General features: G+C 45.8%; 1 protein-coding gene across 2 annotated transcripts in view; it reads right to left on the bottom strand.

Moving 5' to 3' along the window:
* The window catches only part of CRLF1 (cytokine receptor like factor 1), a 32,742-nt gene extending 17,790 nt beyond the window's left edge, over positions 1–14,952 (bottom strand). For both annotated transcript variants that reach the window (XM_079960829.1, XM_079960828.1), the window contains exon 1: positions 14,733–14,952. In XM_079960829.1, the coding sequence (XP_079816955.1) occupies positions 14,733–14,802 (70 nt within the window). In that variant the 5' untranslated portion in view covers positions 14,803–14,952. The remainder of the gene's footprint in view (positions 1–14,732) is intronic.
* Between the last annotated feature and the right edge of the window lie 294 nt (positions 14,953–15,246).

The following is a 15,246-nucleotide window of genomic DNA, read 5'->3' as shown; positions in this document are numbered from 1 at the left end:
CAAGTTGAATTCCTGAAATATATGAACTTTTCCACGATATTCTAATTGTTCGAGTTTCACCTGTATTGCAACCCACCTTGGGACCTGCTGGTGAAGGGTGAGTTATTTTGGAGCTAAAAGAGACCCTGAGGGTCATCCAGCCAACGCCCCGGAAATGCAGGAATCTTTTACCCAACCTGGGATTTGAACCCACGACCCGAGATGAAGAGTCTCGTGCTCTACCGAATAAATGAATTAATACTCCTCTTTTATTACGTTTATTATATGCACTTTAAATGTGCTTTAAATGTACGGTTTGGATTAATAAGAATAAATAAACAAATATTAGCAGTAATAATAATAATAATAATAATAATAATAATAATAATAATAAAATTTATTTATATCCTGCCCTACCCAGCCGAAGCCGGGCTCAGGGCGGCTAACAATAAAATAATACAACATTCTAAAATTATTTCATTATTTTATATATATATATATATATATACACACACACACACACACACACACACACATATATATATATATATATATATATATATATATATATATATATATATGATTTTATAATTTACATTTCAAAATATTTATTTAAACAACCTTAAATCAATGGCTTCCCTTCTTCATCTGCATATCATCCATCGCCACATATTTTACATGAACGAAACCATTCAGTAATCCATCAAGACTTATTTACGCTGCTGAGTTTATCTTAATGCTCAATGAACACAATTTTCAACCATATATTCAATCAACATTTCCAAGCCTTCTTTTAAACGTGCTTTCCCAATATCAGGGTCTTTTCCAGGGAGTCTTCTCTTCTCATGAGGTGGCCAAAGTCTTGGAGCCTCAGCTGCAGGATCTGTCCTTCCAGTGAGCACTCAGGGCTGATTTCCTTCCGAATAGAGAGGTTTGATCTTCTTGCAGTCCATGGGACTCTCAATAGTCTCCTCCAGCACCACAATTCAAAAGCATCCATTCTCCGGCGATCAGCCTTCTTTATGGTCCAACTCTCACTTCCATACATCACTACTGGGAAAACCATGGCTTGAACTATATGGACCTTTGTCGGCAAGGTGATGTCTCTGCTTTTTAAGACGCTGTCTGGGTTTGTCATTGCTTTTCTCCCAAGAAGCAGGCGTCTTATAATTTCGTGGCTGCTGTCACCATCTGCAGTGATCATGGAGCCCAAGAAAGTAAAATATCTCACTGCCTCCATTTCTTCCCCTTCTATTTGCCAGGAGGTGATGGGACCAGTGGCCATGATCTTTGTATTTTTGATGTTGACCTTCAGACCATATTTTGCGCTCTCCTCTTTCACCCTCATTAAGAGGTTCTTCAATTCCTCCTCGCTTTCTGCCCTCAAAGTTGTGTCATCTGCATATCTGAGGTTGTTGAGATTTCTTCCGGCAATCTTAATACTTGGATGCTCAAAAATGAGATCATGGTATCATCGAATTGTAGATTCAGAAGGGACACCCAGAGTCATCCAGTCCAACCTTCTGCATCTTCAACTGAAGATGCCCCCCCCCCAGATTAAAAGTGGGGAACCTTTGGCCCTCGCGATGTTCCCAGGCTATGACCCGGCAAGTGTGGGGTGCAAGTTGTAGCCATCAACATCTGGAGGGCGAAAGGTGTTGCCGTCTCAGACTAGGACCTGGGAGAGACACGAGTTCGAATCTAGATCACGTGAGTGGCTTCAGTGGCTGGTCACTGCCTCTCAGCCCAACCTACCTCGCAGCATTGTTGGGGGGGGGGGTTAAAGGGGGGGAGAGCGTATCACAGCCCACCTCGAGCTCCTTCGGAGGAAACGCCAGGATGTAAACATACAGAGGTTTCTTTCGATCTTGCGGGATGCCAGCTTCCACCGCCGCTCGGAGTCCGACAACATCTGGAGGGAAAGCGCCGATTCCACTCCCCCCCCAACCCCCCCATGCCCTGATCCTTTGCAAGGCTAATTGATCCTTTGGTGGGAATACGGCCCGCAACATCTGGACCCACTCAGCGAAAGGGCAACCAAATATGGAGGTAATTGGTTCCGTCTGCAGAGAGCCAAGACGAATTCTGCTTAGTGTCCGTAGCAGCAGAGGCGGAAAGCCTCTTCCTTAGTTGTTCCGATTGTCCCATCCAGTTTAGTATTGTCCGCACAGGCTGGCAGCAGACCCACAAAGGTTTCAGGCAGGGAGCCTCTAGCCATCCCTGTCTGGGGACGGAGGGTTCTGAACCCGGGGCTTTCCGCATATGGAGCAAAAGCTCTGCCCATACAGAGTGGCTATTCTTCCCTTAAAAACAAAGCAAGATTCTAGTCCTTATGGGGTTGCCAGTCCCCCCCCCCCATATGTCCTCTTTTTCATGGCTAAAGCAAGAGTCATCGTAGCAATCCCGTGTTAAAACTTGGCCATTGTGTTCTCTTTTTTATTCAAAATATGGCAACCGTAGCCGGGGTGTTAGGGGAGGCTAATACCCTCTGGCGGGGGCACACTGTGCTCCTTCTGGGGTCAATTTTGGCCCCTCATCCTGCACTCAGATCTGACCTGTGGTTTTCTAGAAGCTGCTGGCATGAGATGGCGGCCACAATCCCGGGAAACGGCTTCAACTGGCTGGCTAAACCAGGTGAAAGAAAGCCGATGGGTCTCAAATCCTCAGTGAGTTAGGGCAGGGGTCTGCAAACTTTTTCAGCAGGGGGCCGGTCCACTGTCCCTCAGACCTTGTGCGGGGCCGGAATATATTTCGGGGGGAAAATAAATGAATGAATTCCTATGCCCCACAAATAACCCAGAGATGCATTTTAAATAAAAGGACACATTCTAAACATATAAAAACGCTGATTCCTGGACCATCCGCGGGCCAGATTGAGAAGGCAATTGGGCCGGATCCAACCCCCGGGCCTTAGTTTGCCTACCCGTGAGTTGGAGCTTGCGAAGACAGAAGAGTAGGTCCAATGGTCGAGAAGGTGGTTTCTACAAGTGAGGGGCAGGTGGGAAGGGAGATCACCCAAGAAAAGGAAAACTCTGGTCCTAAACCTCCGTTGCCTTGTGAGACATCTTTGAGAGAATAATCATTATTATTGGGGACTGAGCTAGATGACCCTGGGGCCACACCTAACTCTGCAATTTTATAATAATAGTAGTAATAGTAGTAATCATCATCGTCTATTATTTAGGCACCACAGTTCAAGAAGGACACTGACAAACTGGAACGTGTCCAGAGGAGGGCAACCAAAATGGTCAAAGGCCTGGAAACGATGTCTTATGAGGAACGGCTAAGGGAGCTGGGCATGTTTCGCCTGGAGAAGAGGAGGTTAAGGGGTGATATGATAGCCATGTTCAAATATATAAAAGGATGTCACATAGAGGAGGGAGAAAGGTTGTTTTCTGCTGCTCCAGAGAAGCGGAAACGGAGCAATGGTTCCAAACTACAAGAAAGAAGATTCCACCTAAACATTAGGAAGAACTTCCTGACAGTAAGAGCTGTTCGACAGTGGAATTTGCTGCCAAGGAGTGTGGTGGAGTCTCCTTCTTTGGAGGTCTTTAAGCAGAGGCTTGACAACCATATGTCAGGAGTGCTCTGATGGTGTTTCCTGCTTGGCAGGGGGTTGGACTCGATGGCCCTTGTGGTCTCTTCCAACTCTATCATTCTATGATTCTATGTAGTAATAGTAGTAATCATCATTGTCTATTATTTAGGCTGGGTTTCCCCAGCCACTCTGGGCAGCTCCCAACAGAATGTATGGAAGTGAGAGCTGGACCATAAAGAAGGCTGATGGCCGAAGAATGGATGCTTTTGAATTCTGGTGCTGGAGGAGACTCTTGAGAGTCCCATGGACTGCAAGAAGATCCAACCGATCCATTCTGAAGGAAATCAGCCCTGAGTGCTCCCTGGAAGGACAAATCCTGAAGCTGAGGCTCCAAGACTTTGGCCACCTCAGGAGAAGAGACGACTCCCTGGAAAAGACTGTGATGTTGGGAAAGATGGAGGGCACAAGGAGAAGGGGACGACAGAGGACGAGATGGTGGGACAGTGTTCTCAAAGCTACGAACATGAGTCTGACCAAACTGTGGGAGGCAGTGGAAGACAGGAGGGCCTGGCGTGTTCTGGTCCAGGGGGTCACGAAGAGGCGGACACGACTAAACGACTAAACAACAACAAAACACCAAACATTAAAAACTTCCCTAAACAGGGCTGCCTTCAGATGTCTTCTAAAAGTCAGATAGTTGTTTATTTCCTTGACATCTGATGGGAGGGCGTTCCACAGAGAGAGCACCACCACCGAGATGGCCCGCTGCCTGGTTCCCTGCAACCTCACTTCCCGCAGGGAGGGAACCGCCAGAAGGCGCCCGGGAGATGGACCCCGGTGTCTGGGCTGGACAATGGGGATGGAGACGCTCCTTCAGGAGAGACATCCCCTTGCCAACAAAGGTCCGTATAGGTCAAGCTCTGGTTTTCCCAGTAGTGATGTATGGAAGTGAGAGCTGGACCATCAAGAAGGCTGATCGCCGGAAAATGGATGCTTTTGAATTCTGGTGCTGGAGGAGACTCTTGAGAGTCCCATGGACTGCAAGAAGATCCAACCTCTCCATTCTTAAGGAAATCAGCCCTGAGTGCTCACTGGAAGGACAGATCCTGAAGCTGAGGCTCCAAGACTTTGGCCACCTCAGGAGAAGAGAAGACTCCCTGGAAAAGACCCTGATGTTGGGAAAGATGGAGGGCGCAAGGAGAAGGGGACGACGGAGGACGAGATGGTGGGACAGTGTTCTCGAAGATACCAGCATGAGTTTGACCAAACTGCGGGAGGCAGTGGAAGACAGGAGTGCCTGGCGTGCTCTGGTCCAGGGGGTCACGAAGAAGCGGACACCACTAAACGACTAAACAACAACAACAGAGTACAAGACGTCCCCAAAACACAGCAATTACCAAAGGATTTCAGGTCCGTCCATCCCTGACGAAGAAGGGGAGGGAAGGGGGCAGGAAAACAGCGGAGGAGTCTACACAAATCTGCGACGCAGGCCAAAATCTTTCCAGGATCTGTTTTCCGGAGGGATTTCAAGGCCAGCGGAGATGGTGGACCCCAAATTTTCCACCCGTCGTTCTAAATGCTAGCGAAAACCAAAAAAACCCCAGTGATCCGGAGGACGCTTGCTGTTTTCCTCCCATAGTCCTCCTTCCTTCCTTCCCCCCAGATGCAAGAACCCCCCAAAAACATGTGTTTTAAAAGGGAAAGGTGTGAAATTTTCACACTGGGAGAGGAAAATCTTGGAGCTGTGCTGGAGAGATTATGGGGAGTTTCAGTCCCACTATATCTGTGAAGGATTTTATCACTTTCTCCTTCTATTTTTATTTATTTTCTCCTACTGATCAGGTGTTAAGTTATGCCGGGAAGTGAAACCAGATTTCCAAGGTGTCAGAGACATTTATTTGCTTTTTCTTTTTTCGAATGGCTGGCTTTTACGGCACCTCCATCTCTCTCTCTCTCTCTCTCTTTTATTATTGGTACTTTTTAAAACAGCTGGAGGAGACCAGAATTGCAGCGACTGAAACTGCAAACTTTCCCTCCTCTATCCCTCCTTGTATTATTATTATTATTATTATTATTATTATTATTATTATTATTCCGCCTTTCCCCCCAGACCCAGGAGCCAAAGGCCGCTTGCACAAAGCAACACGGCACGGATAAAACACGAAAAGCTAAAAACGTATGCGAGATCACCATTGGCAAGTAATCAAACAACAACGAGCAATATCGCAAAAAAATATCTATTGAAAATGCAGATAACGGCGGCAGTAAAAACATCGCCGCGTTTTTATTTCCTTAAAAGCAGTAGGTTGGCAGAAGAAAGTCTTCATCGGCCGGCAAAAGGACCGCAAGGAAGGAGCCAGCTTCGCTTCCCTAAGCAGGGAGTTCCAAAGTTGCCTGGGAGGAGCCACCACCAATAAGGCCCTGCCCATGTTCCCAACAAGGATAAAGCAGCTTTTTCTGTTTTATCTGTGTTTTTGTATTTTATCTGCAAGTCGCAGACTGAGCCCTGACCTGGACAAAAGGCAGGCTATTTTTATTTATTTATTTATTTATTATTATTATTATTATTATTATTATTATTATTATTATTATTATTATTAGTGTGGCTGCCCCTGTTCTGGCCCCTGCAATCCACAATCTCAAGCCATACGTCCAGAATTTCCGTGCGAAATTTCCAGCAGCCATTTAAAATTGCTCAAAAACTGGGTCTATTTTTTTGGGGGGGGGGCCTCAAGAACTTTGACCACCACCACCCCTGCCAAAAAAAAAAAAAAGGTCAATAACTTTTGTGTCCGGATTTAAACTTCCTGAAATACGGCAACCCTAACTCTGAGTATAACTGGGCTGGATTGAGGGACCGAGAATTCGTAACGTTAAAAAATTGCAAGCATTAAGAACAGGAAACGAGGAGAGTTAATGTCATTTTTCAAACATAAAATTTCTCGGAAGCTGCACCAGAAGCAACAGCAGAGATTATTATTATTATTATTATTATTATTATTATTATTATTATTCCCCACTATTTTCCTGATGGGATTCAAAGCGGCTTACAGGCAAAAATATGATCCCAAAAAACCAGTCTTTTAGAACACTGATGGGCTTAAAACTATACGCATCTATAAAATCTCCCAAGTTCCAAAAGCTTTCCTCGCCACATATATTTAACCCTGCGTTTATTTGAACGGAAACGTCGGCTAATCCCGGGACATTTATAGTTCTATAAAACATGACGGACATCCCTTTTATTATTTCGGCTTTTATTGCGCCGGACTAGTCCTTTAAAAGGGGGGAAGCAGCCAGATTCTGAACCAAGAAATACATGTTTCGGGGAAAATATTCTTATTTTATTATCTATGATCTTGGCGGGTGGAAGGAAGGAAGACAGATTGCAGCCGTTTTGCCAGTCCAGTCCAAGTAATTTTATTGTGCTAGCCAAGAGAATGAACGGACTGCTTGTATTTTTTAAGAGTGCATTTCAAGTACTGATCTGGCACACTTATTGATTTAAAATCGCATGCATCACCTAGATGCACACCCTTCAAAGTACAGTGGTACCTTGGTTCTCAAACGCCTTGGTTCTCAAACGCCTTGGTCCTCAAACGCCTTGGTTACTAAACGCCGAAAACCTGGAAGTGAGTGTTCTGGTTTTCGAACGTTTTTCGGAAGCCAAACATCCAATGCGGTTGTCGGCTATTGTTTCCGGGGCGCCTGCGCCAATCAGAAGCCGCACCTCGGTTTCCGAACATTTCGGAAGTCAAACGGACTTCCGGAACAGATTAAGTTGGAGAACCAAGGTACCACTGTATTTGGTTCTTTGGGTTTTGCTATTCATTTTGTGTTTTTATTTCGGAGGCTTTTTCAGTTCGTTTGTTTTTGTGACTGGGCGGAACCCAGTTCAGCTGATTTGACTAACCCTAACCGCTGTGGGTTAAACCACAGAGCCTAGGACTTGCCGATCAGAAGGTCGGCGGTTCGAATCCCCGCGACGACGGGTTGAGCTCCCGTTGCTCGGTCCCTGCTCCTGCCAACCTAGCAGTTCGAAAGCACGTCAAAGTGCAAGTAGATAAATAGGTACCACTCCGGAGGGAAGGTAAACGGCGTTTCCGTGCGCTGCTCTGGTTCACCAGAAGCAGCTTAGTCCTGCTGGCCACATGACCCGGAAGCTGTACGCCGGCTCCCTCAGCCAGTAAAGCGAGATGAGCGCCGCAACCCCAGAGTTGTTCACGACTGGACCTAATGGTCAGGGGTCCCTTTACTTCACCATATTTTTCCGTGTATAAGACGCCCTCCATGTTCGCCAGAAGCGGCTTAGTCCTGCTGGCTACATGACCCGGAAGCTGTACGCCAGTAAAGCGAGATGAGCGCCGCAACCCCAGAGTCGGCCACAACTGGACCTAATGGTCAGGGGTCCCTTTACCCTTTTAACCCTAACCCCCGCCCAAATTAAAGGAATATGTCCAGCTGTCCTTTGTCAACAACAAATTGCTGCTGTTTTTTGTGTCGAACATATGCTATATGGTAATTGATGGACCTCATACAGGCATAGGCGAACTCCCCCCTCCAGATGTTTTGGGACTACAACTCCCATCATCCCTAGCTAACAGGACCAGTGGTCAGGGATGATAGGAGTTGTAGTCCCAAAACATCTGGAGGCCTGAGTTTGCCTATGCCTGACCTGATAGGTATCTAAAGCCATTTGCATCTAAAGGAGCTGACACAACACAAAACACTGTTGCTGTATGTAGGTTTTATTTGATTTGGGTTTTTTATCCTATATTTTGGAAATGTACATCCAGGGGTTTTTTTCCCCTTTATATTTTTTTGGGGGGGGCCCCAAGAGAGTGGGGCCCTAAGCTATACAATGGTACCTCGGGTTAAGTACTTAATTCGTTCCGGAGGTCCGTTCTTAACCTGAAACTGTTCTTAACCTGAAGCACCACTTTAGCTAATGGGGCCTCCTGCTGCTTGCCATGCCGCCGGAGCACGATTTCTGTTCTCATCCTGAAGCAAAGTTCTTAACCTGAGGTATTATTTCTGGGTTAGCGGAGTCTGTAACCTGAAGCGTCTGTAACCCGAGGTACCACTGTATAAAACGGTGGTTTTCTTGAGTCAAAATGAGACTACAGTGGTACCTCTGGTTACGAACGGGATCCATTCCAGAGCCAAAGTTCTTAAGCTGAAGCACTATTTCTGGGTTAGCGGAGTCTGTAACCTGAAGCGTATGTAACCTGAAGCGTATGTAACCCATGGTACCACTGTAACTTGTAAATACGACACTGAGACTCCCGTTGGGCGAAAGATTCATGCCTTGCCGCGGGGTCAGACTGGATGACCCTCTGGGTCCCTTCCAACGCTACGATTTATGATTCCGTAAAAAAAAAAAAAGGAACAAGGTCTCCTTCCGAGACTCGGCTCTCGAGATACACGATAAAGGTCTCCGCTCTCAAATTGCAGTTCTGCGCATCTGACCCCAGGGATCGCACGACAGCCTGACAAGGTCTGCCATACCCGACTCGACACGGGTTTGGCTGCGGAGTTAATCCGGCCTTCATGATTTCGGTTAAGTCGGAGGATTTCCAGGTGTTTGGCGGTCAATTCCTAGAATGTGGGTTTTAAGGGGGCAAGGGGTCACTATTGGTTTTTTTTTTTCCCCTCCCTAACGTTCGACGTCTCCATTTCCCGCCTGGCAAAACGGCAGCGTCGCAGAAACCTAATCCCGACAGAAGCTCGTTTGGACGTCTCGCTAATTGAAGTCTGGAGGTGGAAGGCCGGCCGAAGACATCGAGGTTATAGCCTCGGGGAGAGAGAGAGAGGCAGCTTACAAGACGTTCTGCATTTTGCAATTTGGGAGCGGAGACCCAAATTAACCTCTGGAACTTCCTACCTCATGATAACAGGCTTCATCTCTGTGTTGTTTTTGACGCAGCCCCACTTGAAACATTTCCATTGTTTGCTAGCCTCTTGTTATATCAACCGTCTTTTTCTTTGTGGTAATTTTATTGTCCTGGCCTGGATATTATTATTATTATTATTATTATTATTATTATTATTATTATACTTGATGCACTTTTAAATCTGTTTCCTAGTTTCCTTTCCAGAAGATATAAATTATTGATTTTCCATAGGGGTTGTTATTATTATTATTGATTGATGGATTGATTGATTAAATTTGATGCAAGTTTTAATCTGTTTCTTAATTTGTCGTTATTTCAGCTTTCTGGAAGCCATAAATTATTGATTTTTCATAGGGGTTGTTGTTATTATTACTATTATTATCTGTATACCGCTCTTCATCCACAGATCTCACCAACTAAAATTACAATAAAAGCCCCCACAAAATACATCCTGGATACATTCCACAAATGGGGAGACACCACAGAAAAGGCCCTGTCTTTTCCAGCTCTTTCAGCTAAGAATCTGGAGACGACAGGGATTGAAACGGCAAACGAGCTCTTCCTCCACCTGCTTCAAGGCCTTAAAAATAAGGTTTCTAGTCCTGGTGGTTCTGGATAAACAGGAACATACCTAGACAGCATCTTAAAAAGCAGAGACATCACCTTGCCGACAAAGGTCCGTATAGTTAAAGCTCTGGTTTTCCCAGTAGTGATGTATGGAAGCGAGAGCTGGACCATAAAGAAGGTGGATTGCCGAAGAACGGGTGCTTTTGAATTCTGGTGCTGGAGGAGACTCTTGAGAGTCCCATGGACTGCAAGAAGATCCAACCTTTCCATTCGGAAGGAAATCAGCCCTGAGTGGTCACTGGAAGGACAGATCCTGAAGCTGAGGCTCCAAGACTTTGGCCACCTCAGGAGAAGAGAAGACTCCCTGGAAAAGACCCTGATGCTGGGAAAGATGGAGGGCGCAAGGAGAAGGGGACGATGGAGGGTGAGATGGTGGACAGTGTTCTGGAAGCTACCAGCATGAGTTTGACCAAACTGCAGGAGGCAGTTGGAAGACAGGAGGGCCTGGCTTGCTCTGGTCCAGGGGGTCACGAAGAGGCGGACATGACTAAAGGACTAAACAACAACAAATACCAAGACTGACCTGCAGCTCAGTATTGTCTGCACTGGCTGGTAGCATCTGTCCAGGGGTGCAGGCAGAGTGATGCTCTTCCATCATGCAAAGAAGACCCGGAGACTGAACCCAGAGCCTTCTGCATGCCAAGCAGGTGTCCTCCCTCTTGCCCTTCATTTAAAAGGAACAGTCTCCCGTCCTCAAGGGAATAAACGCTTTCGAACGGAGGCCTTTCCCAGCCGTACCTGAAGTCACCAGGGATTGAACCCAGAGCCTTCCGCATGCCAAGCAACTGTCCTCCCTCTTGCCCTTCATTTAAAAGGAACCAAGTCTCCCGTCCTCAAGGGAATAAATGCTTTCGAACGGAGACCTTTCCCGGCCCAACCTCAAGACGCCAGAGATCGAACCTCAGGCCTTCTACATGCCAAGCAGGTGTCCTCCCCCCAACCACCCAGAAGGGGTCAAGGAAGGGAGCCTTTTGCCGAAATCCCCCAGAGCGGGGCTCAGCTGCGGATGGACACAGGTGTAGCTCTGAGCCGGCACTGTCACGGCGTTCGGTTTCACTCCAGATCCTCGCTTTGTACGTGTGCAGAAACTGTGTTCCCCCCTCAAACAAGCTTCTCAGCTGCATGTATTTGTATTGCGACTGTCCCACCAGCGACAAAGAGTTTTTATTGGCCTGAGCTGGCCCATCGCACACTTTTTTTCCTGGGGTGGTGGCAGTAAAACCCCACCACCTCCTTGGACAAATCTCTCACCATGAAGAGGAAATATAAACTTCCTGTATCAGGAGTGGAGCATTTTTGTGCTTCCCTGAACCACCAAAGAGAATCACCTCCTGTCTTTTCGGAGCGGGACGGACGAGATCCGTTCCAAGAACGAAAGCTAAATTTTGCGTTTACAACCCTCAAGGGTCTGGGGTGTGTGTGTGTGTGTGTGTGTGTGTGTGTGTGTGTGGAAAATCCACTTTCTCTTTTCTCCTGGAGAAAGTTCGGAGGACCGAAACGCCAAATTTCGACGGGCGGGAAAAGTCCTTGCAGAAACTTAATACGGCCATCCAGGCAACTAAGGCCTTTTTTTAAAAAAAAAAACAGTGGGAGAAAGAATTAAAATAAAGCTTTTAAGGCTTTTAAAGCAAATTTCCCCCCCTGTTTGGAGAGATTTCTGGCAAAGACCCGAGTGATTTGGCAACGGCCCACAGCTGGAGGATGAGAGAAGGCCACCCTCACGACTTTCTAACATTAATTATTGGGATTAAAGAGAAGGAAGAATATGTAGAGAATTTACTTTGATGAAGATTTCTCATTGTTCTTAAGACAAAGGAGCAGGGTGGTTTTTGTGTGTGTGAGGATACAGGACAGATTTGCCCTTGTTTTCGGCGTGTAGGGATATCTCGCCATGTCCAACTTTGCAAGGTTTACACAGGCATTCTTTGTTTTCATTCTCAAACTTCCATTTTCCTCTATTGTTTCCCGCGATCATAAACTCCAATCAATGTGAGGCAGAGACGTGGCCTTCTTTTAGGGAAAAATAGATATATATACTACAGTAAATCATTGCGTACATACGCCAATGACCCCCCCAAACAAACAAACAAACAATAAATATATATGTTTCATGGACAGCAAAGAGCAGACGGAGATTCTCCACTATTTTGAACCTAGAGGATCCAGTGGATCCTCCGCTATGCAATAAGAAGACTGACCCTCTAGCATTACAGGAAAATTATATTATTATTCTGGAAGCAAAGAATTGCCCTCTCTCTGTGGGGAATTGCCCTACAGAAAGGTGAGGTGTGTGAATTGCTATTATTATTATTATTATTATTATTATTATTAGGTGTGGAATATATATTTTTAAAACAGGACATTTTTTGCTACAAAGTTTGGCCCCAGGGATCTGTGAGGTTTGACGAAAGGTCTCTCTATAAGAAAACAACACTGAAAATAAAAGTGTTTCAGGTAAAAAAACGATAAATCAAGAGCGAAGCAGCAGTTTACTGCCCCTAGAGATCTGTCTTGGGGATTATATGAGAGATACAGCAAGCAAGAGATCAGTCCTGTGGGGTTTTCTGGGGTTTTGAATTCTTTGGCGGGTGCAGAGATTTTTACTCTTATGCTCTAAGGCTTCTGGAGGGTGTAGGGTAAATTGCAGGGTAGGATTGGCCCAGGATTTAATGTGCATTAGTCATTATCGCTTTGGGCAGTTCTGGGTTTTGGAGAGGGAATTGTTCTCTTCTGATGGACTGCAGTAAGTAGGACTGATTAACCATTTTGATTCGGCTGCAAAAGTGGATGCCAATTTCCCACCTTCTGTTCCAAGATCCTGCCCCCCTCCCCCCAAAAAATATTGTTTTTTGGGGTTACTATTATATGGAATTTTTTTACACACGCATATACAGGAATAAAGAACAGGTCTTGGGATGTGCCTTTTGCAGGGGTTTTATGCCTGGCAGAAACTATATATAGGAAAGTTGCACGAAGGAGTTTTATTCTTACCGAAAAAGGGAAGAGGAAAAATGAATCGCAAAGTGGAAGGCGATTGCTTAAAAACAGCAGGTTTAAGGAAAAGAAGAAGAATATTCAATATTTCTGGGTTGTAACGAGGCGGGGTTGGGTTTCAGGTTTTTAGATACTCTATGCCCCAACCCAAAAAAAAAAAAAAAAAAACAGGGAGAGAAATCTACCTCCAGTACATGAGGACTGAGGTCTTTGTTCGGAACATGTAGCAGGTTTGATTCTGAGGTTTGGGGGTCTCTATCCTAACACTTTCTGGCCGTGGGTGTGTGAAAAACAGACAATTTTCTTCACCTGATTTAAAAAGGGGGAAGGATTAACAGGATATCCAACTCAGCTCCCTTTGCTGTCTGACTTTTACACAGACACACACAATTTTTGGTGCTATCCTTTCTCCCTCCACCTCCTCTCCCAAGGATTAAAAATAATAAATAAAACAATTTTTTGTGTGTATACACACACACACACACACACACACACACACACAAAAACACAAACCCCCTGGCCTGCCTTGGCCACCCACAGCCTGCACAGCTAAATTAAGGAACACCTCACTTTCCTTTCCTCTTAACGCAAGTGAATTTCCTGACTAGGACAAAGACGCAAAGGAGAGGGAGGGGTGTCTTTCAATATGCCCCCCCTCCCTACCGGTTTTTTCCAACCACTGGCATGCTTAGATTTATTTATTTTTTAATGCATTTTTTTGGGAAGGTGGGGGGGGAGCGTGGGGGGAAAAGGATTCCAAGCTAGTAAATAAAAAAATAAACCAAGCCAGAAAGCAAACTCTTGCTGGAACAGCGGAGATATGAAGTCTTTGGAGGTGGAAGATCAGATTCAAGCACTGAGGGGGCTTGCGGAAGAGATGGGAAAGGTGGTCCTGGATTTGGCGGACACCCCCCCCCACATTGCAACCCCCCCTCTTTTCCTAAATCAATGCCCACCCAACTTCAAAAACGCACGCCTAAGTTTGCCACGCGCAGTTACCCTGAAAAGGTGGTTTATAATTTTTGAGAGAGGGAGTGCAGAAGGAGCAGGAGGAAGGAGAGAGGGAGGGGAGATTCGGAGCCGGGGTGGGGAAAGAATTAATCCCTAGAGGCGTTTTAAAGGAGAGAGAGGGAGACGATCTTTAAAAATTGCGCTCTCTCTGTGTGTGTGTGTTTTGTTCACACGCAGAGAGAAAATCACTGCGCTTCGAAACTCCCAGTGGCGCTTTCCCTTCCAATCCCTTATTTATGGGACTTTTTGCCTGGCACGGCTAAGATTCATCCCTCCAGCCCCCCACAACTAAAAATAATAATCAATTTTCTTGTTAAAAACAGGTATTATAAGGGCTGGTATTAGCCTTTTTTCTCCTTCCCAAGCTGGACAACGCAGTGTCCCTCTGAAATATAAATAAGGACCCACATTCCCAAAGAAGACCTTTGGGCATCTATTTGTTTCTTAAGTGGAAGAGACTGCTTTTTAAAAAGTATTTAAATCGCCACGGTTTCCTGTGCCCCCGCTCCGCAAAGAAAAGGAAAACAAACGCGCCCATCACCGTCGCCTCCGGGCGCCCAAGTCTTAATTCCCCCATCTATTGCAATTCCGGCTGCGCCAGGCGCCCATCTGCCCACCAGAAATAAAATAAACGAGCAGATAGATAGATTAGAAATTACGCAGGAGAGATTCCGGAGGGCTGTACTCACACATCAGGGAATCCACGCGGAGGAGAATCCACAGGCACAGAATAAATACTTTGTTCATGATGCAGAACATTAAAAAAAACTATATATATATAAAATAAAAATGGGGAGGAAGAGAACCAGTCCCTTCTCTTATTCTTCCCTGAGAGTTGCTTCTTTTAAAAAAAGCGCAGCTAGATAGATAAGGGGTTTATTTTTCTGCCCCCAAAGCCTTTTTTCTCCTCCGTTCCTCCAAAATAAAAGAAAAAAAAAAAGGAGAAAATTATGGAGAGACAAACAAGAGATTTCCTAAGCAAGTCTGAACAGTTCAACTTGACAAGTTCCTTAATGCGCTTTTTACACCCCGCCCATCCCCGCCCCTCTGGCCTTTTTATTATTTTTTTGGGGTGGCGGTGAGAGTCAATGAAGTTGAAATTAGCAAGTCCTTTTCTGAAATGGACCTGCAAGGCGAGAGACCCTCCTGGCGACGCGTCCCATCCTTTTGCAAGAGGGGCGTCTCTTTCTCAAAATCTCCCCA

The sequence above is a fragment of the Podarcis cretensis genome, assembly GCF_951804945.1.
Source record: "Podarcis cretensis genome assembly, chromosome: 18".
NCBI classification, from domain to species: domain Eukaryota; kingdom Metazoa; phylum Chordata; class Lepidosauria; order Squamata; family Lacertidae; genus Podarcis; species Podarcis cretensis.
The sequence above is the reverse complement of the archived record's forward strand: the minus strand, read 5'-3'. Positions and strand labels throughout refer to the sequence as shown.